Source organism: Sebastes fasciatus, chromosome 7 (genome assembly GCF_043250625.1).
Source record: "Sebastes fasciatus isolate fSebFas1 chromosome 7, fSebFas1.pri, whole genome shotgun sequence".
Classification (NCBI taxonomy): Eukaryota; Metazoa; Chordata; class Actinopteri; order Perciformes; family Sebastidae; genus Sebastes; species Sebastes fasciatus.
The window spans coordinates 21,636,289-21,662,633 of record NC_133801.1 but is presented as its reverse complement, the minus strand read 5'-3'; the positions used below and the strand labels follow the sequence as shown (position 1 = coordinate 21,662,633).

Genomic DNA, 26,345 nt, shown 5'->3' with positions numbered 1-26,345 from the left:
CTCTTTTTGCTGTGTTTCTGTGGCTGGCTGGCTGGCTGGCATTGGTCCAGTTTAATCTCTTCTGAGCCCACAGGCTTGTTCTTTTACCTCTGCATCCTTTCTTCTCGCCGCCAACTAAGATCCTGCTTTCATATTCTCTTCCTCTTTAACTCCCTCGCCGACTCTGAAGCGAATCACTTTCCGTCTCGCTGCAAAGTGCTGTATCTTTATCTTTCCCCTGCCCTTTATCCACGGCAGCGGAGGTATCTAACCTCTCAGAGCGTCAGTCACTCAGCCCCTCCCTACGCTGTCTCCTGTGTTGTCTCTCCTTTATACAGTAACACAGCGTTTTTTCTTGATGTATGAGCCTTTAGGCTTCCTTCACGAGCTAGATGAGTCTTACAAGTTGATCATGCGGTGAGAGACGCTGCCACTTTGCATGAATAAAATGCTCAAAATGAGTTGCTTGATGTCAGCGTAGATGAGATCAGTGTTTACCATTTGTACAGTATCCGACCTGAACATCCTCTACAGTGATCCAAATATATTTTTTTATACAGTGTCGATCTATGAATCGGCACCCCAAGTTTTCTTCCATTTATTCCATTCTACAAATAAATAAGACAAAAACAAAAGTTTCTCCTGTGTCTCTGAAACACTACGAGAGCCGATGTTGAGTCAAACTGCTGATTTCAGCAGGAAAAAAACACCACAGACCTGTTTAAAGAAAAACACTTAGCGAAGTCTATGAAGCCATTCTTTATAGTCCCATTATAGAAAATGTGATGTGCAGCCCGCTTTTAAAGCATTATATTAACAAGGCAATAAGACAGCAGTGAAACCACACACAACTGTAAGACAATAAAAATGATAAAACAACTATGAGGCAGTAAAAACAAAAACACTGTAAAAACAATATAAAAACAATAAGCAGTATAAAAACCCTGAGATCATATCAGAGGTGAGGGAGCGTAAAGCGCGAATAAAAGGCAGATAGGGCAGCTGTTAATGTGTATGAGCTATTCCATGTTCAGCATATCGAATACAAAGGCAACCTTTTAGTGGTTTACTTCTCATTGCAGAGGATCTATAGCTGCTGCCTGAAGAGAGGAGCTCAGGTTCTTTGTACAGAGTGTGGTCAGGACAGTCTGAGATGGTTTTGGCCTTCATAAACACCTGCCTGTTGTAAATATCCCTTAACTGAGCTTGACTCAACCCACCTGTCCTGTTTGGCGCATCAACAAGCCTGTCAAGACTTTTTACTAAAGGCCATGTGTACAGCCATCAGTACAAAAGAATAAAACAATTTCTATCAAAAGTATAAGAGTCATCTGAGCAGGACGTATATGAGATGGATACATAGATATAAGATACTCTATTCATTCCCTTAGGGAAATTCAGGTGTCTAGTAGCTCACACTGTCTGTATTAGCCTAAAAATATAGATAAGAGACAATATAAGAAGTTAATAATAATGCAGCATTAAAAAAAAGAGTCAGGATTAGACAGGATTATGGTTGCAGATTTAAACATGTTGTTAATGTTGTGAATTGAAACAAAATAAAACAAAACAAAAAATGCAACAAATGTTTAGGCAACAAAACTACTTTATTTAGGTTTAGCAAAACATCATTGTTTGGCTTAAAATAAGTATGTTTGTTACGTACGTAACGTTGAACGTTGAATAAAATGTTTGAATGTAAATGTTTAACAAAATGTTAAAATATGTCAACGTTGACTTTTCGTTACTCACGGGAAACCGGCAGCGCTCTCCTGGGTGAAAGTTCTGTATTTGTCGGCTCTGCGGACTTTGATTGGAAACGTATTTGTGATACGTCGAAAAAAAACGTAATCTGGGAGAAAATAGGTTTCCCTCAAAACGTATATTGACAATGCAGTTGTCTGGGAACATCATTTTTAGGAGACCAGGCTGCCTTAATAGTACAACGTGCAGCTGTAAAAAAAAACACCTACAGTAGTAAGGGTGTAAATGAATGTACACCCTTTAACTCTAAAACGACAGAAGTTATTCCAAAAATGTATTCTCTGTTTGTTTCTGTAATTAGTTAAGCCTGGGTGAACATTTTAAGGGTAACGTTTAGCAACATGGACTGAATTTAGGCTAATTTTGGACCAAAGCAGACGGTTGGTCTTGTGTTTGGCATGCCTCTTGTCCCTGCCCCTTTGCTCTTGCATGATGGCCATGATAGATATGGGTTTGCTCCAGAAATGCCTCCTCTGCCTGGCTACAGAGTACACTGTGGCTTGCATAGCAGATCCGGTAGCTATAGCCTGGACTGCTGGGCATTTACAGCGTAAATAGTGGTGGAAGTCCTTTTCCATGTACTCCTGCTCCAGTATATGTAGCTGTGAGAGGGTGAAGGGAGCAGCCAGGAGCCTGCTGGTATCTCCTCCAAACCCTGCAGGCCCTCTGACCTCTAAGACCTCCCAAACAACTATCGGTCCGCTGTGCTCTATTATGTCTGTCCTTATTCCTGTCCTCCTCTCCAAGAAAGAGTCCAGTACATTTGTCACAGTGTGATCGAATCATCATTTTCCCCTTTTTCCATCTCTCTTAATTCTGTGCTTTCTCATCGCCTCCTCACGCCTGTCTTTTTTTATTTTCATATTAGTTTTGGAAAATGCAGCGAAGGGAGAAAAGATTGATGAAAGAGGAAATAGGTGGAGATGGAGATGGAGCGGGGGGTGAAGGAGGGATGGATAACACAAGAGGGCTTGTGGTCTGTATTTGGCTGTCAGTAGCTCTATTTCCTCTGTAGTTGTGTAGTGTACTGTGGGTTCAAGGTCTCTTCTCCATCAGCATCTCTCTCTCCTCCTCCCTGCCTCCTTCTCTCTCTCTGCTCTGCCTGACTCTACCATAAATCCAACCAACACACATATTTGCACACACACACACCAATCAATATAAGCCTGCTTGGCACTGCCAAAGCCCAAAATGACTATAGATTTCCTGTCAACTCTGCCACTAAATTATGCAAACCTCTGGTTTATGTTCCAGTACTTTTTTTTGGCATTCCTCCTCCAGATAGGGGATGGGGTTTTCCACTGAGGCAGAAGGTGTGGATTAGCAGAAGAAAAGTATTTTCGACAACACATACAGACTTTGGTTTGGTACACAATCATTGCAAAATGTATACCGCTATAGATTTTGAAATCAATAGCGTGTATTAAGATCGTTGTAAATGTCTTGCTGAAGTCAGGGTTTTATTTAAGTGGTGAATAATGCGCTCCGGATATCAGTGTTGGGATTTCTATTTTGCAAGCACACACTTATCACACATACACACACACACACACACATAATCAATGAAAGAAACAGTGATACAAAGGTAAAGGAAAAATAGATTCAGTAAAGATCCTCAAAGTGCCATTCATGAAGTTTAGGGTTGGGTATCTGCTGCAGATTATATTCACAAAAGTATTTCATATGAAATTTTGTAAAAGATGAGACAAAGAGCAAAAAGGCACATTTGCTGAGGTTTGACAAACTCTCCATACTCTTATTATGGGAGTCACATGTATGGACCAATTCAAAATGATTTGACATATCCATGGAAACATTTTCCCCTTCTGTGGTTGCATCAAAATCTTTACAAATCCTAGTTATTTACCTAAAAAAGATGTATAATTACATCACAAAATAGTAAACCATTAATTATTCAGGCTTATGAGTATGAGAAGCTGTAATATCAGAATAATTTAATGTGATATCTTTATCTGCAGCAGTAAAGGCACACTGTGGGCGTGACGAATAAATGACTCAAACATATGAAACACTATTATACTGTATATCTAGGGCTTTTATTGTGAAAGGTAAGAACGTAAAAAAAAAAATCAACCTCCTTCCGGAAAAAAATTACGTTGCTTTTTTGTCGCGTAATATATGCGGTCTGTGTGAAAGTATTCATGGCAAAAAAACAACAGTTTGAAAAAATATATTGATGTGCAAATGAATCCCATGACAAAAATCTCCCGGCGTGTAAAGGCTGTATATCAACATGCTGTTTTAGGCTCAAATTTACTGTATTTATAATTTAGCTATTTGCTACATGTTTTTGTATGTAGTCCAAAAATGCAATTGATGTAACTTTGCCAGTTTATACCACTGATAACTTATTACTTACTTGTTTTAAGGGAACACAAAATAAGGAGCTAAGCAGGGAGAGGATGATACTTTATTAAGTTGAGTTGCTGATAGACTGGCCAGTATATCAATGGAGATAATTCAGTGTGTTTGTCCATGTGCAAATGGGTATACTTTGTGTGTGTGCGCTTGTTTCTGAGGTGGACTAATAGTTTGCCTGGCCAGGCCCGTGGCAGGACCATCAGTAACTCTGAGGGGAAACTGAAATGATCGGCTCATTCATTCTATCAGCAACTCCATTACCTAGAACCTAGCAATCTCACACACACAATCATCCCTCCTCGTTCATACTTGGCTCATCTCTCCATCATTGCCACTTGCTCATTTCTCTGTCTGTAGTCTCTTTCACTATCCAAGTCTTTACTCTGCATCTCACTAAATTATGTTTAAGTTCATTCTCCTGTCTTTATTTGCTCTTGCTGTTCATCCTCTCTGCCTCGCCTGTCTCAAAATCCCCGAATGCCACTTTTTTACAGTCTGTTTAAACCGTTCTGACAGGATGTGTACGTGTGAGAGTGATGGATTGTATAGGAGAGCGACAGCTTTCAGTCCAGGATAGCATTAGGGCGGATTTGGGAAAGGCTGAGGTGACATTGACTCTCAAAGCAGAAGAAAGTTCAGGGGAAGGGGAGGTTGGGGTTTGTGCAGAATCCACATCCGAGCCACAGTTTTCGCTTTTCACAGATCCTTTTTTTTCATCAGAGAGAACTGGAGAGGGAAAGACAAACAGAAAGAGATGAAAAACAGCTCCTTGATGCAATCATTGATCACTAGTCAAAGTCCTTGATTCTGTCTAATGAGCTGCTTGTTCCTTCTGGGAAGGAGAGTAATGAGAAAAACAACACTGCCTGCCACAGTGAAATTGGGCAAACAGCCAAACAAGATAGACCTTTTTATTAAAAAAAAAGATATGTTGGTGTGTTTCAACAGCGACGGAAATCCAGTAAGACAGTGATTCAATTAGATACATATATATATTCTCATTTACACTTCAAAAAGGGTACTTTTTCTGTGACCCTTTCGTCGCTATTAAGGGGGAAGCTCATATATCGCTATATAATGAATATTAAACACCTTAAAATCAAAACGCCAAGCAACCACTGCAGAATAGCCATTTTTCTTAGTGTGGTAGTGCTTCTAATAGGTGTAATATATTTCATAGTGTGAGTGTTTTTATAGGCCAATCTGCCATCTAATAGATGCAATATATTATTCCATGCATACTTCATTATGCAGTAATGGAGCAATCCAACAAAAAATATCAAGTAGAAGTGGGGAATTTGGCAGGTTTCACTGTAAACACACACACACACACAAATGCAAACACACGGTGATGTAGCTGCCGGTATGGCTGCTCCGTATAGCCTGATGTGACCCTCTTGGCTCATCAGGAAGAACTGCTCCACTTAAACTTTGTTGCTCCCTTGTAATTGAATTAGTCTGCTCAATTATGTAGAGGCAGGCCTGTCCTCATTACACAGCACTATTAAAGCTGGAGGATGGAGCCGAGGGGAGGACGGCAGCAGGCGACGAGCGTCGAACGGAGCCGGAAGTCATTTGAGTGAAAGTGTAAAGTTTGATCGCCGTAATCTCCAACGCGTCTGCCACATCTGTGCAACAACTGTGCCATACACCGGTTTCGTGAATTATGTCCCGTTGTATCTTCTCTCTGCCTCGCCCCGTCTCTCTGTGTTTGACTTCCCTCTTTGTGCTTCTGGGCCAAATGCCTTGAAAGATGCTGAACCAGCAGTTTGGCTGAGTTTTTCCCTTCACTAACTTCCCAAGAAAACATCTAACTGAGCCAAAATGCTGCCGAACCACTTGCTGCAGGGGTCCCTGAGCTCAGCACAATGATCACACATCTGCCAAACATTTAATCGTATTTGCACACACACACACACACACACACACACACACACACACCGTAGGGGTCTTCTCTTATTGCAAAAGCGTCTCCCTGTGTCTGCACCAAAGTTTCATATCTGATATGTCAACTATTTTCTTATTTCTGTCTCTTTGTCTCTCTTTTTGTCCCTCCTCCTGTCTCTGTCTCATGCAGGAGCAGCTGAAGAGCCTCCAGAGTGGATTCAAGCATGTTAAGGATGGAGGTTTCCAGCTGCAGAGGTAGGTTTACATACACACACACACACACACACACTAAACACAACACAGAGATAGAATGAGCAGCCTGCTCTTGTGCTGCTGCTGCTGTAAAAGCCCATCTCCCTGCAGATGGGACCAAGCCATCGCTGTTTAATTACTGATAACCCCAGCTGAGATTGGACTTGTGTGTGTCCTCTGAATGTCCCCTACTCCCCTTCCCTCTTCTCAGTAACCACCTGACCATGGACCTAGACAACAACATCAATATCAGCATGCCTCCCATTGAGACCAAGGTGTTGATGTGAGTATATCTTTTTTATCTACCGCCAAATTGTGGACTTTAATTTTGATTCCATACAGTGTGTCTGATAAAAGAGTAAACCTACGTCTACTGGATACTTGATTTGTAAATTTCTAACCTTTCCTCTAAGTCAGTGATTCCCAATCTGAGATAGCAAGATGATTCTGAGAGGTCGATGATTAAAGGAACAGTGTGTAACATTTTAAGGGGGATCTATTAGCAGAAATGGAACATAATATTTATAACTATGTTTTCGTGTATAATCACCTGAAACAAAGAATCGTGGTTTCATTGAATGAGCCCTTTATATCTACGTAAGGAGCGGGTCCTCTTCACGGAGTCCAAATCAAACACTGGCTTTAGAGAGAGCCTTTAGCGTTACTGCATTACCTGAAGGCCACCGTAGTTCTCCGACATGCTTGTGAAACTGCGGTAAAGGGAGCCGCAGAGTGCAAAACTGTGGTACTACGAGCCGCCGTCTGACTACCACAGATTTGCACTCTGCGTCTCACGTTACCGCAGTCTTGAAAAGGGAGGAGTGATCTGCAACCACACCACTAGATGCCACCAGATCCTACACACTGTATCTTTAACTGGACAGGAAAAAAGACAAAACATGCCTATCATTTTTTAGTCACTTTTCTCCAATCTTCACATTTCTCTGTGAAATACTGTACGGTTTTCGCCTCCTCTTAAAGTGATTCAAATGAAACATTATTAACTTATGTAGATGTTCACAACCCTTCCTAAGACATTACTTAAATTGAAGGGGTTACAAGCCAAAAAGGTTTCAAACTGCTGGTCCAGGTGGTATTACAGTAGGATAGCATAATGCATGAACTTCAAGACTGATTCTGAGAACGCTCTGAATATTAAAGAAAATCCACCTTGTGTGTTGACTGATGTTATCTTGACGTTCACATTTTAGCGATTCGTAAAATGCATTATATCTAAAAGCTTGGCTTTTGTGTTTCTATGTTGTCCCCTCCGTCGCTCCGTGTAGTATCCAGCGGGCCTGGCGTGACTTCCTCCAGAGACAGGAAGCGGAGAAGAGGAGCCCCTCCCCGCCATCCCTCTCCTCCTCTGACAAGATGAGCATGTCCATCAGCATGACGACCCTGTCAGATGGGAGCACCCCGGTAAGTCACGCCTATGTCAGACATATTCTCCATTTGCAAATCCGAGGCATTCAGTCAACGCTGTGACAGACGGTGTTTCTGGAGGCAGGATATGTGTCTTTGATCAGACAGAAAGGATTGCTAATGGTCACATGTTGTAGTGATTTTTAACTGTCTCAATAAGGGTTTCTACACATAGACTTGTGTTATAAGTATGTGACATACTAGTATTGTGCTGAGAATATGGGACAGTGCATAAAGACCCATTCCTGTCCAGAAGGGGGCAATATCTCTCAGCTAATTTCCTCAGTATGCAGACTCACAACCAGCCTCTTCTGTGGGAGCAGAGAGTCAATATACATGGATTTGGTCTGACATACACACACTTTCTCTCACAGCAACAACACACTACGAATTGAAATCAGCGGAACAGCCATTCTCATTCAGCACATCTTCCCTCCATCTAACCAGCCCACAATAAATCCCCAGGATTTTCTCCACCGCGTCTGTTCCGGTCATTATGATTCTATACCGACGTCGTCTGCCGCCTTCTGGCTGAATAGCAAGTGTGTGTGTGCACACTTCTCCACTAATCTCTGAGCCCGAAGTCAACAGGCAGGGTCAAATCTGAGAGACAGCTGGGAGAGTTGTGTGTATGAGCGCACTTAGGTGGTACTTGTCCACACAATCGCTAAGCTTTTACACTAAAGGAGACTGTTTGATTTGGATTCTTGTGGATGAAAGGAGGTCAGATGGTCTTATGAGTGAAGAGAATTCAGAGTGGTGGTGAGCGACTGGAATAAATGTGTGGTAGCTTTAAGGGCTGAGACGATTCACTTGTCTCCTGATTCAATGCTATCACGATACTTGGGTGCCGATTCGATATTACAACTTTTTTAACTCTAGACCATGGGAAAAAGTTGAATCATACACTTCTAAGGACTTTTACTTTGAAAAAAACTAAATTAATACATTAAAATTTTAGATTTTCAGCACGCAGGTAGTTAAAGATGTACTGAAGTCAAATATATCAGTCATTTTCAAGCATTATTTATTACTTTTCTTTTCCAGCTACCCAAAAATCAAAGAATAAAGAAATCCATCCATCCATCCATCCATCTGCAACCGCTTATCCCGTTAGGGGTCGCGGGGGGGCTGGAGCCGATCCCAGCCGACATTGGGCGAAGGCAGGGTACACCCTGGACAGGTCGCCAGTCCATCGCAGGGACACATAGAGACAGACAACCATTCACGCTCACACTCACACCTACGGGCAATTTAGAGTCCACAATGAACCTAACCTGCATGTCTTTGGACTGTGGGAGGAAACCGGAGTACCCGGAGAAAACCCACGCTAACACAGGGAGAACATGCAAACTCCACACAGAAGGGTCCCAAGCCGGATTCGAACCTGCAACCCTCTAGCTGTGAGGCGCCAGTGCTAACCACTGCACCACCGTGCAGAATAAAGAAATGTCCCTCACAAATAAGTGATATTTTCTTTTTAATTTAAAAGGGACATGTAATGTTTTATACTTCTGGTGAATGTAATCTATCAATCTTATTTCCATAAATGTATTTCGTATATACAGTTCCCTTTGTTTACACCTTGTTTTGAAAACCGGACGTCGATGTAGTCACACATCCGTCGCTAGCTCGCACGTTAGCTCCGTTCTCTTTATACATCCATTGTCCGCTCCATCAGGCCGTGCGTGCATTGCAATGCATTTAACATAAATGTCAGTATATGGGTGCTCTACAGTTGTAGCGTCGGCTGATTTGACCACGGAGATGAGAGTGACGGCCTGCTTGACCGCACGTTACTGCAATATGATAATGTTTCCTGTCCATGACATAGTTAGCATGCAGCTTTAGCCCTCATGTCTGGCTCTGCTTTTCCTGACAATGTGTGAAACCCAAAGTGTTCACATACTTTACTGTATGTGTGTGTTTACCACATTGGATTTAATAAGTGAGGGTGCAGGGCAAATCCACGCGGACCCTCCGCTGTTTTGTTCTTCCTCGTCGCGGCCGGGTGCTGTTTGTTTTGGTTGACGGATACGGAACGGATATGACGTCACTTTACTAAGACTACAACAATAAAAGCAGTAACTTCCTTCTAACTCTGCATAGACTCAAATTAAGCAAATATATTGATTCTGCCATTTCCAATCCATTTCAAAATTGTAAAAAAAAAAGAAATCACAATACATAGGTGAATCATTTTTTTCCCATCCCTAGTAGCTTTAAAGTAACATGTGATGTGAGCAGCCGAGTGGTAAGTATACAGGTCAAGGAGGTTGTGGATAAAGTCAGGAGACAGTTTATATTCTATACACACACATATACAATAGCAAACTGTGGTTGTGTTTGAGATCCTTTGGGAAGGCCGGGAAATGCTTAGACCTTCTGTCAAAGGCTGATGATCATCACTGAGAGAATAATAGAGTATGTGTGTGAGAGCCTAAGGTCAAGGGAGATAGAGGAGAGCGGTAGAGAGGAAAGGAAGATGAAAAAACAGATGTTGGTTCACCGGTTGAATGTGCTGACGCTGTAGATCTGCTCTCCTCTGTGTGGGAAACAGAGGCTCAGCTTCTCCTCTCATATGAGTTGATTTGTTTTTTTGTTTTTCTTTACCTGATTGATCGCAACAGTCCACACGATATCTCTATTATCTTAACTCTGTCTCGCTTCGTACACTTTCCCTCTCTGTCCATTTCTCTCTTTATGTGATCGTGCTTTCTGTAATGTGATGCATTTGCTGGATGTGACAGGTCCACCCTGTTTGAATTTCTAACCGTTTTCGTTTCTGTCGACCCAGCGATACGTTCTCAATCCACGCCGGGCAGGGTCTATACATTCATGGATGCACACACACACACACACACACACACACACACACACACACACACACGTGCGCAAGAAAGGAGACACGTTGATGTGGCAGCCATCTCTAAAGTGATTGAATTTGTAACCTTTGCGCCTATAACATCAGTCTTTGACAAAACTGTGCTGCCTGACACCTCAGCATGCGTGTGAGTACACGTGTGTGTGTGTGTGTGTGTGTGTGTGTGTGTGTGTGTGTGTGTGTGTGTGTGTGTGTATATATAGTGTACGTAACCATGTGTGTTTCTATAAGCGAGCAATTTTTTTTTTTTTTCAAGAGGGATGACTGTAATGCTCTCAGCAGTGTATGACTGAAATATAGTGGATGTGCTACTCGTTACCGTGTAAATGATCTTTCAGGTTGTAACTCAGCTCACTCATCGCCATGGCAATCTCGCAAAATAGAGCGGCTCTGGATATCTCTCTTTATGATCGATCCCTCCGCTTCATAGCAACACCACAAAGGGAGGCAGAAATTATAGGTTTCATTAAAGAGGAACCTAACAAAACTCTGGCTTTTATGCCCAGATATGAATCAGCTGTCTGAATTTTATTGTTTCATAATACTGCGCCGCATCAACACACAACCCCACCCCCCGACCACCTACAAGTACACACACATGCACGCACACAAGGGAGAGTGAGCACACACGCACACACACACAGACCACTACAGCTTTAATTTCAGACTGTCTAGATGATAGATGTCTATTTATAACCAGACATCAATCAATAGTGTTTGGGGACTGGCCGAATGTTTTTCTAGCAGGATTGCCACTAAATTACTTGAGAAATGAGGACGAAAACAAACACCCAGCGAACACCTAAACCTATACAACATGTTTGGTTTTTTAATTGTTAAAACTTTCAGGTGTTTTTATCCTGAATTTCAGAATAAAGTCCAGTTTCTGCCTCGTTTGTTAGCTTATTTGTGGCCTGCATTTTGGGGTATATGAGCTGTCCACTGCCTCGGTGCTGAACTGTCATCTATGATGTAGTAGCCACGGTTTGACACTAGAGGGAGATCCTGTATCACAGTGGTTTTTTTTTTCTTTCTATGCTATTCCTGGGGAGTGATTGGAGCAATTCTTGCACACACATTTTTGAGAAACCTCAAGATTGCAAAAGTAATACAACTCTAATCATGTGATGCCTGCTGTGTGGATTTGAATATGTTAAAAAGAGTACAGGACACAACAAAATGTTATTTTTGCTTGTTTTTTTTTGTTTTCTTCAAGCATTTACTTCCCTTTAAAGTATATATGGGCTTCATAATTCTACAAATATCCAACTTTAGTGGAAAAAAACAGGGTTAAAACTTAGTAAACCAAATGTAATTATAAGAAATCCAAATTCCAGCGCACACCAGGGTGCTGGCATAGACACCATTTTATAGGCACATTCATTAATTATAACAAGAAAGAGCAAACTATGTGTTTTGGCTACTGGAGAGAATAGAAGCACCGCTGTGCACGAGGCATCTTCAGTTTTTTGCTTTCAAACCTATTTTGGACAGGTTAACAAGGGTATGATGAAGGTACAGACTATGTATATACTTTGTTGACTTGTGCAAAACCCACATGTGTTTTCCTGCATACATATAACTGTGTGTGTGCGTGTTGGCTAGTGAAGGACACACAGGGGCAGGTTAGTCCATCTGGCCTGCTAAGGTGCGGTGAGACCGGGCAGAGCAGAGCAGCACCGCCTTCTCCGTCTGCCAGCTGTCATGTTTCTCCTTCTCTGCCCTCTCCATCAGCGCTCTCTTAATGTTCCCCTCCTCCTCCTTTCTCTTTTCTGTCAACTCGTAGTTTATTTTTGCCTCTGCTTTTCATATTTAATGTCTTTTTTTCTCTTTTACTCATCCCCTTCTTTAGCATCTTTCTCGTTCTGGCTCTCACTCTCCGTCTCTTTATCACTTTCAAACCCACCTACTGTTCTTCTTGACTTTATCGGGTCATGCAGCTGCAGCAGCGGCTACGGATGCCGGTGCAGGATAAAAGATAAAAGAGGTTAGGCAAAGTTTGGGGAATTTCCGTGGAGTTACTGTATGTCCACCCCTTTGTGTGCAGTGCCGGTACATAAAGCAGGAGATAAGAGACGTTCAGCAATGTTTCACTCTCTAGGTTAACTTCTAGGTCTGCTCGGAGCTGTCCTGAAATAACCCACTTACTTTTATGTAGCTGACTCAAATTCCTCATTTCCACAAAGCATTCAGCAGATTACTGAGCCAGCAGCCTGCGCAGACTGTACCCTGTGTGAAAGCATTCAACCCCTCACATTCATTTTCACCCATCTAATCCACTACAGGGTCCAACTTGTTGACCCGTCATCGAGCTCGCAGTCCTCGCAGTCTTTTTCTATTCACTGTACAAGCTGACCTTTCATTACTACAGATGGAAGAAAGCAGGAAAAGGTCACATATTGTATCACCCCAGTCCAATGGTTATTACACTAAAGCCTCAGCATTGTTATTGTATGAATGGCTCGCCCTCAGGCTCACTTTGCCCCCATGCTGTTGTGTTTACTGTACATTAACCTCATGGTGCACCATTCACTGATAGGTAGACGAAGAGTGTTCAATTAGTCAACCACTAGAAAGGAAAGTGCTTTAATGCCACTTGTTTATAGTCTTTGTTCAATATTGTTGAGCTTATTTCAAGGTAAAATCACAATGTATATACAACAAAGTAGGGCCGTCAAAGTTAACGCGATATTAACGCATTAACACAAATTCGTAATGCAACTTGTGATTTGCAGGGTGTAGCGGGCTCTGTTTTAAAGACAGAGTGAAGATACTGTTGTCCTATGAAACTACAAAAACATAAGGAATGCATTGGTACTAACCATCACATACTAGCTTGTCACCAAGGAGGTTAAATTACACTCCAAACGTGCGCAAAATTTTAGCGAGGAAAAACTGGCATGGCCATTTTCAAAGGGGTCCCTTGACCTCTGACCTCAAGATATGTGAATGAAAATGGGTTCTATGGGTACCCACGAGTCTCCCCTTTACAGACATGCCCACTTTATGATAATCACATGCAGTTTTGGGCTAAGTCATAGTCAAGTCAGCACACTGACACACTGACAGCTGTTGTGGCATGTTGGGCTGCAGTTTGCCATGTTATGATTTGAGCATATTTCTTTATGCTAAATACAACTGAGAGGGTTTCTGGACAATATTTTCATTGTTTTGTGCTGTTAATTTATTTCAATAATAAATATATACTTTAATTTGCATAAAGCAATCACTACCATGTTGATAAGATTATTAAATACTTGACAAATCTCCCCTTAAGGTACATTTTGAACAGATAAAAAAACGTGCTATTTATTTGCTATTAATTGCAATTAATTATGGACAATCACGTGATTAATCCCCATTAAATATTTTAATTGATTGACAGCCCTAAAACAAAATATACAAAGTGTTATCAGTGTTGACACAAGTCAAGTCAAATCAAGTCAATTGTATTATATTGTATTGTATTGTATTGTATTGTGTTCCTATAGCCCAAAATCACAAATCTTGCACACAAATGGCTTTCCAGTCTGTACAGCATACAACCCTCTATCCTTGTTTTGGAAAAGGAAAAATCTAATATTCTTAAACATAGTAAACATCCAAGTAAACCAGTAGCAGTACACAGATCATCATTATTACAGCACTTTTAAAAATGTAGAAGAAGTCAAAGCACCACTTTCAGACATGACATATTATTTTAAGATAAATATACAACGCAGCAAAACAGTCCTTTGATGCTGCAGATAATGTAGAGCAGATATTCTGTTTAAACCTTCACTCTCCTAGACACAAGGACATGCCTTGCCGTGTACTTAACGGCTTGTCAAGAACCACTATTATTCTTAATTATTACAATGTCAGCTATCAAGCCAGCGGTCCGCTGCACACTGTCAACCTTCCAAGAAGTGTCATTTCCCAATAGCCTTTCCCAACTCCTCTTCCACCGCGGACCAGAACATCCCTGTGATGATTTATGGTAATTATGCAAATGCAACATAAGGCTTTGGAAATTAATGCTAACCCCCGCCAGTTTCCTTCGTCACTGGAGGACGGGTGTAACTGCAGCCAATGCTTTTTACAATCCTGTTACTGTAATACCAGGGACAATGCAAAAAGCCTAGGTCAGACGATTAAGGATTCCCTTGAATTGGTTTATTGAAGCCTCATGGAGGCGTGTTTAATCATTTTCTTCATTCATTAGGTGCAAATTGATTGAAGAGGCAGCCTGCACATGGGTTTATCCTCGTTCTCATTCCTCGAGAGTAATGCCAGGTCTGTGGGCTGCAGATTGAGCTGACATAATCTCTCACCTAGATAAGATGTACTGTATGGTGGCGGTGGCGGTGGCGGTGCAGGTGTGGGTGTGCTGGGGTCTCCAAATGTGTCTGAGGTGGGCCGGGCGGACTGACAGCCCTGGCAGGGATGTGAGAAGACTCGCTGTGACACACCGGCCGAGGTATTGATTGACAGAATCATTAGTGACCTCTCACCACTCCATCACCACCTTATGTGTGGAGAGTCTGGCTCTATAGATCTAGAAGACACAGAATTTACATCCTCTTGTCGCTGCAACCGAAACAATATTAGCCTTTTTTTCTGTCTACGCACTCCAGCTCTGAGTTTCTTTCTCAATTGCCTGCAGACATGTGAAGGGCATTCATATGACTTTTTTAATTATGTATTATGGAGACGGAGCCGTCAGTGCAATAATGTCTGATGGGGGGGGGCAGCGAGGTCTGACTCTCTGCTAATCACCTGCCAGCGGCGTGTCAAGTCGAACATGGGCCCTTTCACACCTGGGACATGTCATGTCATTCACTCTCTGAGGTGCGTAATGCAACATTACGTCCATGTGACATGCTGGACGTGATGTGTGTGTGTGTGAATGTGATGGAGAGGATGGAGGGGTGGGAGGAAATGCATACTGAGTCTTAATTAGTCAAACTTGGGAGCATGTTCTTTCATATATGAGGTGCCTAGAAAATCCAAAAGCTTAAAAAAAACGGTATTATTTTACATTGGAATCTGCACTTTACTTATCTAGATGTTTGTAGGACAGTTGTTTACGAATGATGGCAGCCCTTGCTTCAGAGTGAAGTCATGCTGTATTTTCTAGTGGAATCCACAGGGGGTCACTGTTGTGCTGTGTCGGGACAGCCAAGCGAAATAGCAGGGAGTAGTCCAAATCTTGGTCAAAATGCATCCAAGATCTCCTCCGAAGGCTAGTCCTCTCCTTCTTTACTGGACGTCAATACAGCATCAATCTGGATTTAAAAAGATGCAGATTCAGAAAGTCTGATCCAAATTGTTGGAGATGCTTGATGTTGTGTAGAGGACACTCTCAGTCAGCAAACAGCCTCTCATAAGGGACTCTCCTTTCAAAGATAATAACCCATTATCAACCTATTTGTAATTAAAATGAGAGGTGAGCTGCCGTTTTGTTTTTCAGTGGCTTATCTAGGACCCTCTCGCTATCTCTCTCTCTCTCTCTCTCTCTCTCTCTCTGTTGCTGTGTGTCTCTTCTATCTTTCGTCCTCTGCCTCTTCTCCTTGAGCCTTTTAATTTCACGACACTTCAATTAAATATTAAAGTGTTTCAGGATTACGTCAGACTTGTGAACAAGCTGCTGGGTTTTTCCAGGCCGCATTATATATATATAAATTTCCTCTTCCTTTTTTTCTCCACCCTTTTTTTTAGTTTCAGTTTCAACTTGCTTTGCTGGAGTGGCATGTAAATACATTTGTGTTGCCAAAATATGCAGGAATAAAGACCGTAGTCAATGACGATAATAATACAACTGACTGCACTGATGCTACAGTACAATATGTCTTGTAAGTCACCTATATAAAAACTTAAGGGAGAACAGCAACTTATTATTATGCCCTGTTGGTTTATGTAAATATATTTTTCTTGTTAACAGTGTTAATTTTATGTTTTTCATTGTGCATCATCCACAACACCCACACCAACAATATACAATAGTTAACAATGAAAATCCCTGGCATAATGAAAGCATATTTGCCTGGTTGAATTGATATAAACAATATCTGTTCAGTACAGTTTCTTTCTCATGGAAAATGCAAATATGAAAACAAGACTTCACACCTTTCTTTTACTCATTTGCCAGGCCCTAAGCAGCTGCTTCGTTCACTGATGCTTGTAGCAGTTAATGTTAGATGATAATGGAATTAAAAGAATGAATCCTAAACGTATAATATAGGGATATGTTGTGATATATTTAATTTGAAGAACAGCTTTAAGGCAGCAAAATGCAGGTTGTGTCTATGCTTCGTCTTTCTATCTTCTGTTTTTTTGCCTTCCGTTCTCTCTCTCCTTTTTTCTCATACCAAGAGTGCCTCTCTGTCTTCTCCGATCCCACAACCACCACCACCACATTATCTCATTGATCTCTACTTGCACAGCAACACGGCCATAATTGATCATTAATGTCTGATTGGGGACAGTGGTGATATGGAGAGCAGCAAAATGATACAATTACGAATCATCTTAGCTCTGGAATCTATCGATCGGGGCTTTGCAGAGGTAATCAAGGACAGATTATCCATGTACGATTTCTGAACTCTAAGTGTAATTCGGCTGATGGATACGTGACACAATTCGCTGATGAAAGCCGATGGAGCATGAACTACACTTTAGGTCTCTCCACATTCACACAGTAAAGTAGTACTCCATTCATGTTTTTTAAACACATACTGTAGTGGGTAAGGAGATGAAGAGACATCAAACCAAGTGAGATTCAGTCAGGCTCATCATTATTATTATGATTATTATTATTGTTATTATTATTATTATTATTATTATTATTATTATTATTATTATTATTAGCTTACCATCAGTTTAAAGGGGCTAGATGTAAGAATCAGAAATTGCTTAACAGTGACACCTGTGGCTGTTAAGTCAACAACAGTCAGCGTCCTGTTGCACGCATTTGTGCTTGCACTACCGACACACACGAGACTGAACATGATTGACAGGCATCATGTTGATTAACGTTAGCAACATTAGCCAGCTAAAACCACAATGTCACTATAAATTTCACATCCTTGGCAGTAATGTTGGCTTACCAAACGAAGGTTCCCCCATGAATCGAAGGCCCAGCCGATGTCGATCCTAGTTTTCCTGCTTCAGCCTTCCGACCGTGGTCAGAAGGCACATGGGGGACACCGTAGTTCTGGTCTCCTGTGCCAGAGTGGATAACATTACTCGCTCCAGAGTTATCTCCCGTCACTTCACTAGGCAGCAGGGAAACAAGACACGGGAAACATCTGTTGGTCTTGAGGAGCTGCAGCATTTATTTCTGCACAAACTGCAACTTCCACCGGACATTCAATTGATATTCTCCGAACCAAACTAACTCTTTTCTGCTCCGCTGCTCGCTCGTTTTCTCGCACACTCGTTGCCGCTCCCTCTCTCTCTTGCTTTACCACTCATTTCCCACGTGCACACACACACACACTCTTCGCACTGGCTCTGCTATTCTCCCACAACAATAGTTTTCGCCCGACGTCGGTCACATTCCTGTTTTGCAAGACGGGCTTCACTGGATATAACTTTGTTGTTTTTATGCTTCCGTGGAGTTTGTATTGGTGTCTGAGTTGTGGTGGAGGCTGGTTGTTTGTTGGCGTTAGCGAACTCCATTTCTCACCGAACGTTAGCTATCTGTAGCGGAGCTGAAAATAAAGGCATTCGCGAGCGCGAATGACATCACATCCATTGAATTTTCCTGGAAATTTCCTTCACATTACAAGCAATCTACAGGCGTATAGACCTGATAGAACCTGTTGACACCTTGGCAATAAAAATAATTAAAAAATGTTTATACATGTAAAAATGTACATACAGTCCCTTTAATTGATTTCTTTGTAAAATGATGTATCACTTATGGTGGATATCACATTTTGCAACTTATGGAAACTTGCTTAGTTACCAAATGCACATGCCAGCTTTTTTTTCTGTTAGCTATAATTTACTTTTTATAGTAGCTGACACATAAAATGCTAAAAGTGTTATGAATGGATATAAATGAAAATGTGTTAAAAGGATTGTTATTGGGCATGATAGAAATATAGATTTTAGGTAAAACATGATTTGAAACTGACATACTTTTGAAACTGCAGCAATAGTTTTAGAGGCTTGTTTTAATTTGTTATCAGTCATTTTGTATTTAAAAGCTGTTGGTAGAATTTACCAACAAACTGTATTTCATTATGGAACGAAACATATTTATAACATCAGGCACTACCTGATGCCAAAATTCTGCTGTAAAAAAATCTCTGCAGCTCATTAACATTACCATGTGTTTAAAAATGTATAAAAGTCTCACCTGAGAAGACATGAGGGTAAAAACAGCTTCTCGCTCCTGGGAAACAGGCGCTGCCTCCTCATAAGCAGTGCTAGTGGTGACAATGTTTTATTAATAGCGCTCATGCTCTCCGCCTCGCACATAAACTCAGGTATTCACGGACACATGCATGCATGCGTGCACACTTACATACAGAGGCACATAGGAAGGAAGTAAAGAGGTAAGGGAACGTGGATTGCCATCAATTTGTATGTGACAAGATTTTGCACCTACTGTATACCTCAAGAGCTGTGAGATGTGTGGGCATATGTGTGTGTGTGTGTGTGTGTGTGTGTGTGTGTGTGTGTGTGTGTGTGTGTGTGTGTGTGTGTGTGTGTGTGTGTGTGTGTGTGTGTGTGTGTGTGTGTGTGTGTGTGTGACACAGGGTGTAAAGGAACAGCCTGCAGCACTGTGCATATCCAGCCTCATTTACCAGATTCCACTCCTCCATTATCAGCAGCAGGATCATTATCCGCTCTCCTCCCTGCCCTCGCTGCCTCACTTCTACCGGGACTCAAGGTGGCACACCAAAATATCAACACACACATCACACTCACCCAGAATGCTTATTATACTGCACCCTTTTTACATGTTTTACAAAAAAAGACAACTGCTGAGTGTGCATGTGAACGTATAGGTACAAAGTTGAGTTATTTTTGGCCCAGTATTCCTGCAAGAAAAATGACAAAACGAGGTTACGGTGGTGTGGCTGTTTTTGCGAATGCATCATCTCTTCGCTCCTGACGCCAATGGCTCGCAGGCCACAGTTGATGTGCTGCATCAGTGTGCATCCGTTTAGAAGGGTATGGAGATGAGGAGATAGACATCTAAAATGAGATTAAGGTTTCAACCGCTGCTACCAGTGGAATACCGCTCGCTCCATGCACATATATCGCACAGTTCAGCATGATAGAAAGCAGTTTATGTTGCACATCAAGGTCATATATATGGATATATACATATATCTATATATATGTGCTCATGAAGGACACATTTGTCTATGTACACTGTCTGGCAGGGATAACAGGAAATGGAGCACTAGGCCTTCCCTGGCTTAGAAAAGATGAGTGAAGGGAGGTAAGACTAAACCAAATGATTTCACTACTGCTCTTTGAGTTTTTCCCTCATACAGTATTTCTTTATACCGCTGCATTTTTCCTGTTTCCTGTCAGAATGACGGCCTCCCCCCCTCTCTCCTTTTCTGTGATTTTCACTGCCTGGTCGTAGCTCGTATTTCTGAGAGGCTCGCTATGTTGTTATTCAACTTGAACAATCCTACTGCTTATTCAGCCCTGTGAGATCCCACTAATAGTCACAGTGGCTGCTGAGGCGTGCAGCTGGAGGTTTCACCAAACCCACTCTGGAAATGTAAAAGACAGCATCATGCAACTCTGATTGTTGTGTATGTGTCTGCGCACAGTAAGTGTGTGTGTGTGTCTGCTCACTCAGATGTGACCTTCTAAGCTGTGATTTTTACTGTTGGCAGGGAATTTGTTTCTACTTGAACACTCTAAGTAAATATTGCATAAAAGTTTTCAGTTTGATTGTATTGCTTAACCAATCTCAGTATATTGGACTGTTATGAAGGGATAGCATCTTTGAGTTGAACAGACTTAAAGGAACAGTGTGTAACATTTCGGGGATCTATTAGCAGAAACTAAGAATAGTTTGGTTTTCGTTAGCTTAGAATGAGCCTTTCATATCTATATAGGGAGCAGGTCTTCTTCACGGAGTCCGCTATGTTGCACCGCCATGTTTCTACAGTAGCCCAGAACGGACAAACCAAACAGGCGCTAGAGAGAGCCTTTCGTGTTTTAACGCTACCTGAAGGCCACTGTAGTTCTCAGACACGCTTGCTCCTAAAGTATAGTGTTATTATGGTATGTAAGTATGGCTTCTGAGAAAGGCGAACGGTGTTACCACGGTTTTGAACTCGGCGGCTCATGTTACCTTGGCAACCCGGTCTCACTCCCAACTCGTTAAATACCGCCATTTGCGCAGCGCCCCTCGGCATCGGAAACCGACATACGGAGTCACCCTTTAGCAACAGTATGTGACGAACCAGACTTTCAACTAACTCCAATGTAAACCCACCCGCGGCGCTATTCGTCAGTCGGAGCAAGTGACGTAGTATTAATAGCGTGAGAGTCCACTCAGAGTGGGCGGGAGGGGTGGTGGATGGGTCAAACAAACACAAGACTTTACACCGGTTTATTTGTCACGTCAGTCGTTAATCACGTGACTCGTCGGTATCGTCAGTCCCGTGAGTCACGAGAGCTGTTAGCATCATCAGTCAGTCGTGAGTAGCTAGTCAGTGTAATGAACGTCAATCACGACTGTTTCCTTACCCTACCTAAGTGGTTGTGTTGCCTAAACATAACTTCCAGTGAAAACAGTAGTTTATTTTGAAAGGACACTATGCATGTAACGAGCGTATATACTGACACGCCGTCCGTGGTCTGTTCAAAAGTAACACAAGAGGGGTAGCTCATGTATTGGTCTCCGATGCAAGCGGAGGGGCACTGACCAAGCGCCGGTATCTGACAAGTTGGAGAGAGAATGTGTTAGTCTGGGGTATTCAGTTGGTTGCAATCTGCAACCACACCACTAGATACCACCAAATCCTTCACACTGTCCCTTTAAGTATATTCTTAGCCTGCACCACACCCCTATCAGCACTGCAGCACTTTGCCATTTTCTAATTGGTTAATTCACTCAACTTGTCTGGGCACATTAAATAATTGTAACTTATAAAGCTGAGTTGAATAGTTGGGGGAAAATGTTATGTTACTGCAGACTTAAAGTGCAAATAATTTAGCTTGTTGTGTTGAACTTGAATTGTTCCAATCTATTAGCGTTCAAGTAAAAATCACCCAAACAAATTCAATTCTCTGTTTTCATTAAGAAATTATTTAAAGGAATTGATTGCCTTACATTTTTCAAGTAGGAGTAGTCATTTTGTCTGGGTTAACAGCGTACTGAACATGCAATCTGTTTCAGAAGGAGAGAGGGAGGAAGGGGATTTTGCTTCTCGGTTTATTGGTTTGGCATTTAGAGACTGGTGGAGAAATCCCGAGAAGAGGAACGGAGGGAAACGTATCGAACAGAAGGGAGATAAAACAAGGGGAGAAAGAGCCTATTCTCCTTCCCACTGAGTGGTCTGGTCCCCAGAGAGAAATATACTGATTTGTGATTAATGAAAAGATGGAGAAGAGGCTTTCTCTCTCTCTCTTTCTCTCCCTCTCTTTCTTTCTCCCCCTCCCTTTCCTTTCTCTCTCTAACTCTCTCACGTGGGAAAATCCATCTCGGTAATGATGTCTGTGTGTAGAGAATGATTATGGGGCAGATAAAGAGAGAAATCAGCCAATAAAAGGAACACAAAAACATTCTACAGTATTATCATCACACAACCACTCTGCGGGCGAACTGAGATAACGTGTTATCGTGAAGTAAACACCTGACCTCTTGCAAAACACAAAGTCACAGCCTTCTCTTGTGTAACTTTCTCTCCACTTTTACAGCAAGTTTGCATAATATCTGTTGCCAATTTAGTGAGACGGCAACAAATTAGTAAGCTTTAAAGTGCCTAGCAGGGTCTGTGCTCTTAAATGATGTAGGCAGTTGATGATGCAGCATACAGAGTGTGTTTTGAGTTTTAAAGGAGACATCCAGGCGGGGGGAATGAGGGAGATCCTGATCTGTGTGGAGCTCCTTCATGCCTCATTAGCCCAGTAAACTGATATCAGCTGTGCTGTCCTTATCGTCACCTCCACCACAGCCTCCTGTCACACAGCACGCATCTCTGTACTCCACTGATATTACAGGGCATCACTTTGGCCTCCTTATTTAGCCAGTAACAAACAGAAAAGGACGAGGGGAGCAAAGGACGTGGATGATGAAGAAGGAACTTTAAAACTATACTTAGAAGGAATAAGCAGTGTGGCAGGAAAAACGTGAAATAGATGAGTGCAGGGGGGGAATAGCGGTGAGCAAGAGTATCATCATGAGAGCCACCTGGAAGATCAGAAGCCATGGTGCGACGCCGCACCTGACTGTCACAAGGGAGACTTCACAGCTACCGCGGTACAACCCGTCATTCACCGAACATTACTCAGGGAGAGCAAACTGTTGTTAGTGTGTCAAAAGCGGGGACAGGAAAACGGAGGCGTGAAAGGGGAAAGATGGTAATTAGGATGAGAAACAGCATTTCACCAGGATGTTGTCAAGAGGAGGTCTGATTTTATGTAGAATTTCATGGTTTTAAAGTGAAAGGAAGTGTCATGTTGGGGTGAGGCAGTGGCAGAAGGGTAAGGGGAAGAAGAGACATGTAAAACCCAAGAGATAAGAAGAGTAAAACCAGAATAAAGATGAAAGGAAGTTAAGTTCAAAAGATAATGGGAAGGTTCATCAATTTATTTTCTCGCCACTTACTGTACGGTGAGTCCTCCTTTCCACCAGCTGCCTCAGGGGGAAACCATTGTGCTACTGTTCCAGCCAGCGGGCAACCTCGGGGTCGGAAAAGTGAAGCCAATGCGAAAGTGCCTTAAATCTACATTCTTTCTAACAGCCAGCAGGGGGCGACTACTCTGGTTGCAAAAAGAAGTCTGATTGTATAGAAGTCTATGAGAAAACGACCCTACTTCTCACTTGATTTATTACCTCAGTAAACATTGTAAACATGAGTTTATGGTCTCAATCGCTAGTTTCAGTCTTCTTCAATACAGCATGATGTTCATTTAGTAAATGATGGTCCCATTTAGAGTCAAATAGACCATAAAGCAGGGTATGTTTTAAGGCGTGACTACCTTGTTATTGACAGGTCGCTAGCTTGCCGTTGTCCAGTCTGGGAGTTGTGCGTGTTTTCGTCTTAGAACTTTAACCCTTTCACAGTGTGTTTTCAGTTTCATGAAAGTTAATTCTAACCTTTTGGTCGCCTAAAAATGTCTTATTCAGTGTTTGGTTGTACTTAGCTCCACCATCTCGTGACACTTCTCGTTGCAAAAAACCAAGATGGGGACAGCCAAAATGTCGTACTCGAGGCTTAAAAACGATAGTCTAAAAATCATGGTGACCACGTCCACTTCTTATGTACAGTCTTTGGTCCCAGCTAGGAGATCACACCAATTTGGTTCTTCCCAAGGAACTCCTACCCAGTCAATCATGCCCAGAATTCCCCCTAGGGTAGACCCCTCTGGACCGTCTTAAGCCGGTGCGCAAATCACCTGAAATGGCTTGAGGATCAGGAACTGAGCACAAGGACTTTACAGGATTTTTCAGCTTTTCACTCTGTTGAGTAAACCTAATTTCCTCTTGTTGTGTCAGACCTTTCTTTCAGTAAACCCAGAGTTCATGGCTATTTGCAAAGACAGTAACAATCATTTAACCTGTAAAACAAGTTCCCTCTTCTCCACTCCAGTCTATGTTTGCTCACTTTACTGCAGCTGATGTATCATAACCAGCGACCACTCAGTTTCACAATCAATCCCATCCTCTCTCCTATTGATATAAATGGGATGAACAAAGAAACATCTCTCAGTATAATGCAATACAATTCAGCAGAACCAAGAAATGCATTCTGCAAAATGACTATAAAGTTGGATCAATGCTTCTCTGAAACAGTTTCAGCAAGAATTGAACATTATAACCTTCAGGTAGGATTATTGTTCTATTAGACAGCATTCATTTTTAGCTAGGTCTACCTAATAAACTGGCTGCTCAGTGTAGAGTTTATAGTATTTGTCAGAATTGAGTCAACTTAGGTTTATCAAGTATTCAGGTTGTGTTTGTTTGTGTATTCAGTAATATAGTACATGTTGCTTCAAACACGGATGACTGTGTATCCTCGTCGTATACTGAATGACAGCAGACGTACAGTCCCAGACTACAATGTGTCTGCACATTCACGTCAACTGTCTAGGAAACAATGCGTGCAGGATTCACGGAGCAAACAGAGAATGCTTGACAGCTTTGATATGACAACACTTTTCCCCTCACGTAGAGCTCCACGGTTTCAAAATCAGTCATTCGTCGAGTTCATGAACTCTGAAAAATACAAGAAAGACGGAGAGGGAATAAAGCGAAGCGAGTACGAGAGAGAGAAGACAGCACATGCGAGGGAAGAACGAGAAGTCATTCCAAGAATTCTCTCAATCCTGTACAACTCTTCAGTGGCTTCCCACTCCTGTGGGGAGAACGCCGGTACTGCTGAGAAAGGAGATCACATTCACTATTAAGAAGAAGACATTTCAACTGCTTTGTAGTAAGCAGATCTCACCTGGGACTAGCAGAGGTAGAACGTTCAGCAGGTACAAGCAAGGAGAAGCTAACTAGTTTGGAGACAGGGAAGTTTTCCAGTTCCAGTTCTGTTTTATTAAAACATAGTTCCAGAAATCTTGCCGAACATCACCACTATAGGTTCCTTTCTGTCCTACATTTGTGTTATTAATTTATGGTCTCTTACTCTTTGCACACCAGCTGTTTTGCTCTTGAATGTGGATAAATATTTCATTGGGTGATTTCCATTCTTCGCTATGCAGCTGTCTCCCTGCCATAAAGGCTGGAATATGGAAATGGCCTGAGTCTCTCTGGCACAGTAAATGTATTCAAATCACACAACATCAATCACAATATGCATCTAATACACTTCTATACCACCATCCCTTATTTGCATATGTTTCAGAGTCTTTTACAAATTCAATATTGTGCTTTTACAAGTACCATTTTGAATGGAGGAACACGCTCTGCATGCGTAATGCAGCACAGGAATTCTCATTCAACACAGCTGTGGTGGGTTTCCGATACAAATCCATCTTGTTCGGTGAATGAAGGCAGCGTAGTAGACACAGCTACCAGATTTTAGTCAACAGCTGTAATTTAATGACAAACGACTAACCAGACTCATTTGCTGAACAGGAGTTAATTTGATATACAGTATTTCTGCAGTTATAAGAAGAGTTTGGTGGTACGAACATGCAGCAGGAGTGTCTACTGGAGGACATAAATACTGACATTTGATGACATCACATTATTAGGAATATCTTATTTTGGTCAAGTGCATTCAAATCATGTTTATGGTAACTTCGGATGCATTTTTCTTAAGAAGATCAGACATCCCTATTTTGCCAGAACACTTTAATAATATCATGTAACTTGAACACAGTTTAAAATTGGCCACCATTATATTGATACACGGTGTACATCAGGCAGCAAACCTCTGGGTCTGAAAAGTGAAGCAAATGCAGAAGTGCCTTAAACTGGCATTCTTTCTAATAACCAGCAGAGGGCGACTCCTCTGGTTGCAAAAATAAGTTTAATTGTATTGAAATAACCTCTCAGTAAACATGAGTTTATGGTCTCAATCGCTAGTTTCAAGTCTTTTTCAATACAGCATGATGTTCATTTAGTAAA

General features: G+C 41.8%; 1 protein-coding gene across 1 annotated transcript in view; it reads left to right on the top strand.

Moving 5' to 3' along the window:
- The window catches only part of schip1 (schwannomin interacting protein 1), a 262,826-nt gene that overhangs the window by 74,182 nt on the left and 162,299 nt on the right, over positions 1-26,345 (top strand). The window contains exons 6-8 of the mRNA XM_074642227.1: positions 6,203-6,267; positions 6,476-6,547; positions 7,551-7,686. Coding sequence (XP_074498328.1) covers positions 6,203-6,267; positions 6,476-6,547; positions 7,551-7,686 — 273 coding nt within the window. The remainder of the gene's footprint in view (positions 1-6,202; positions 6,268-6,475; positions 6,548-7,550; positions 7,687-26,345) is intronic.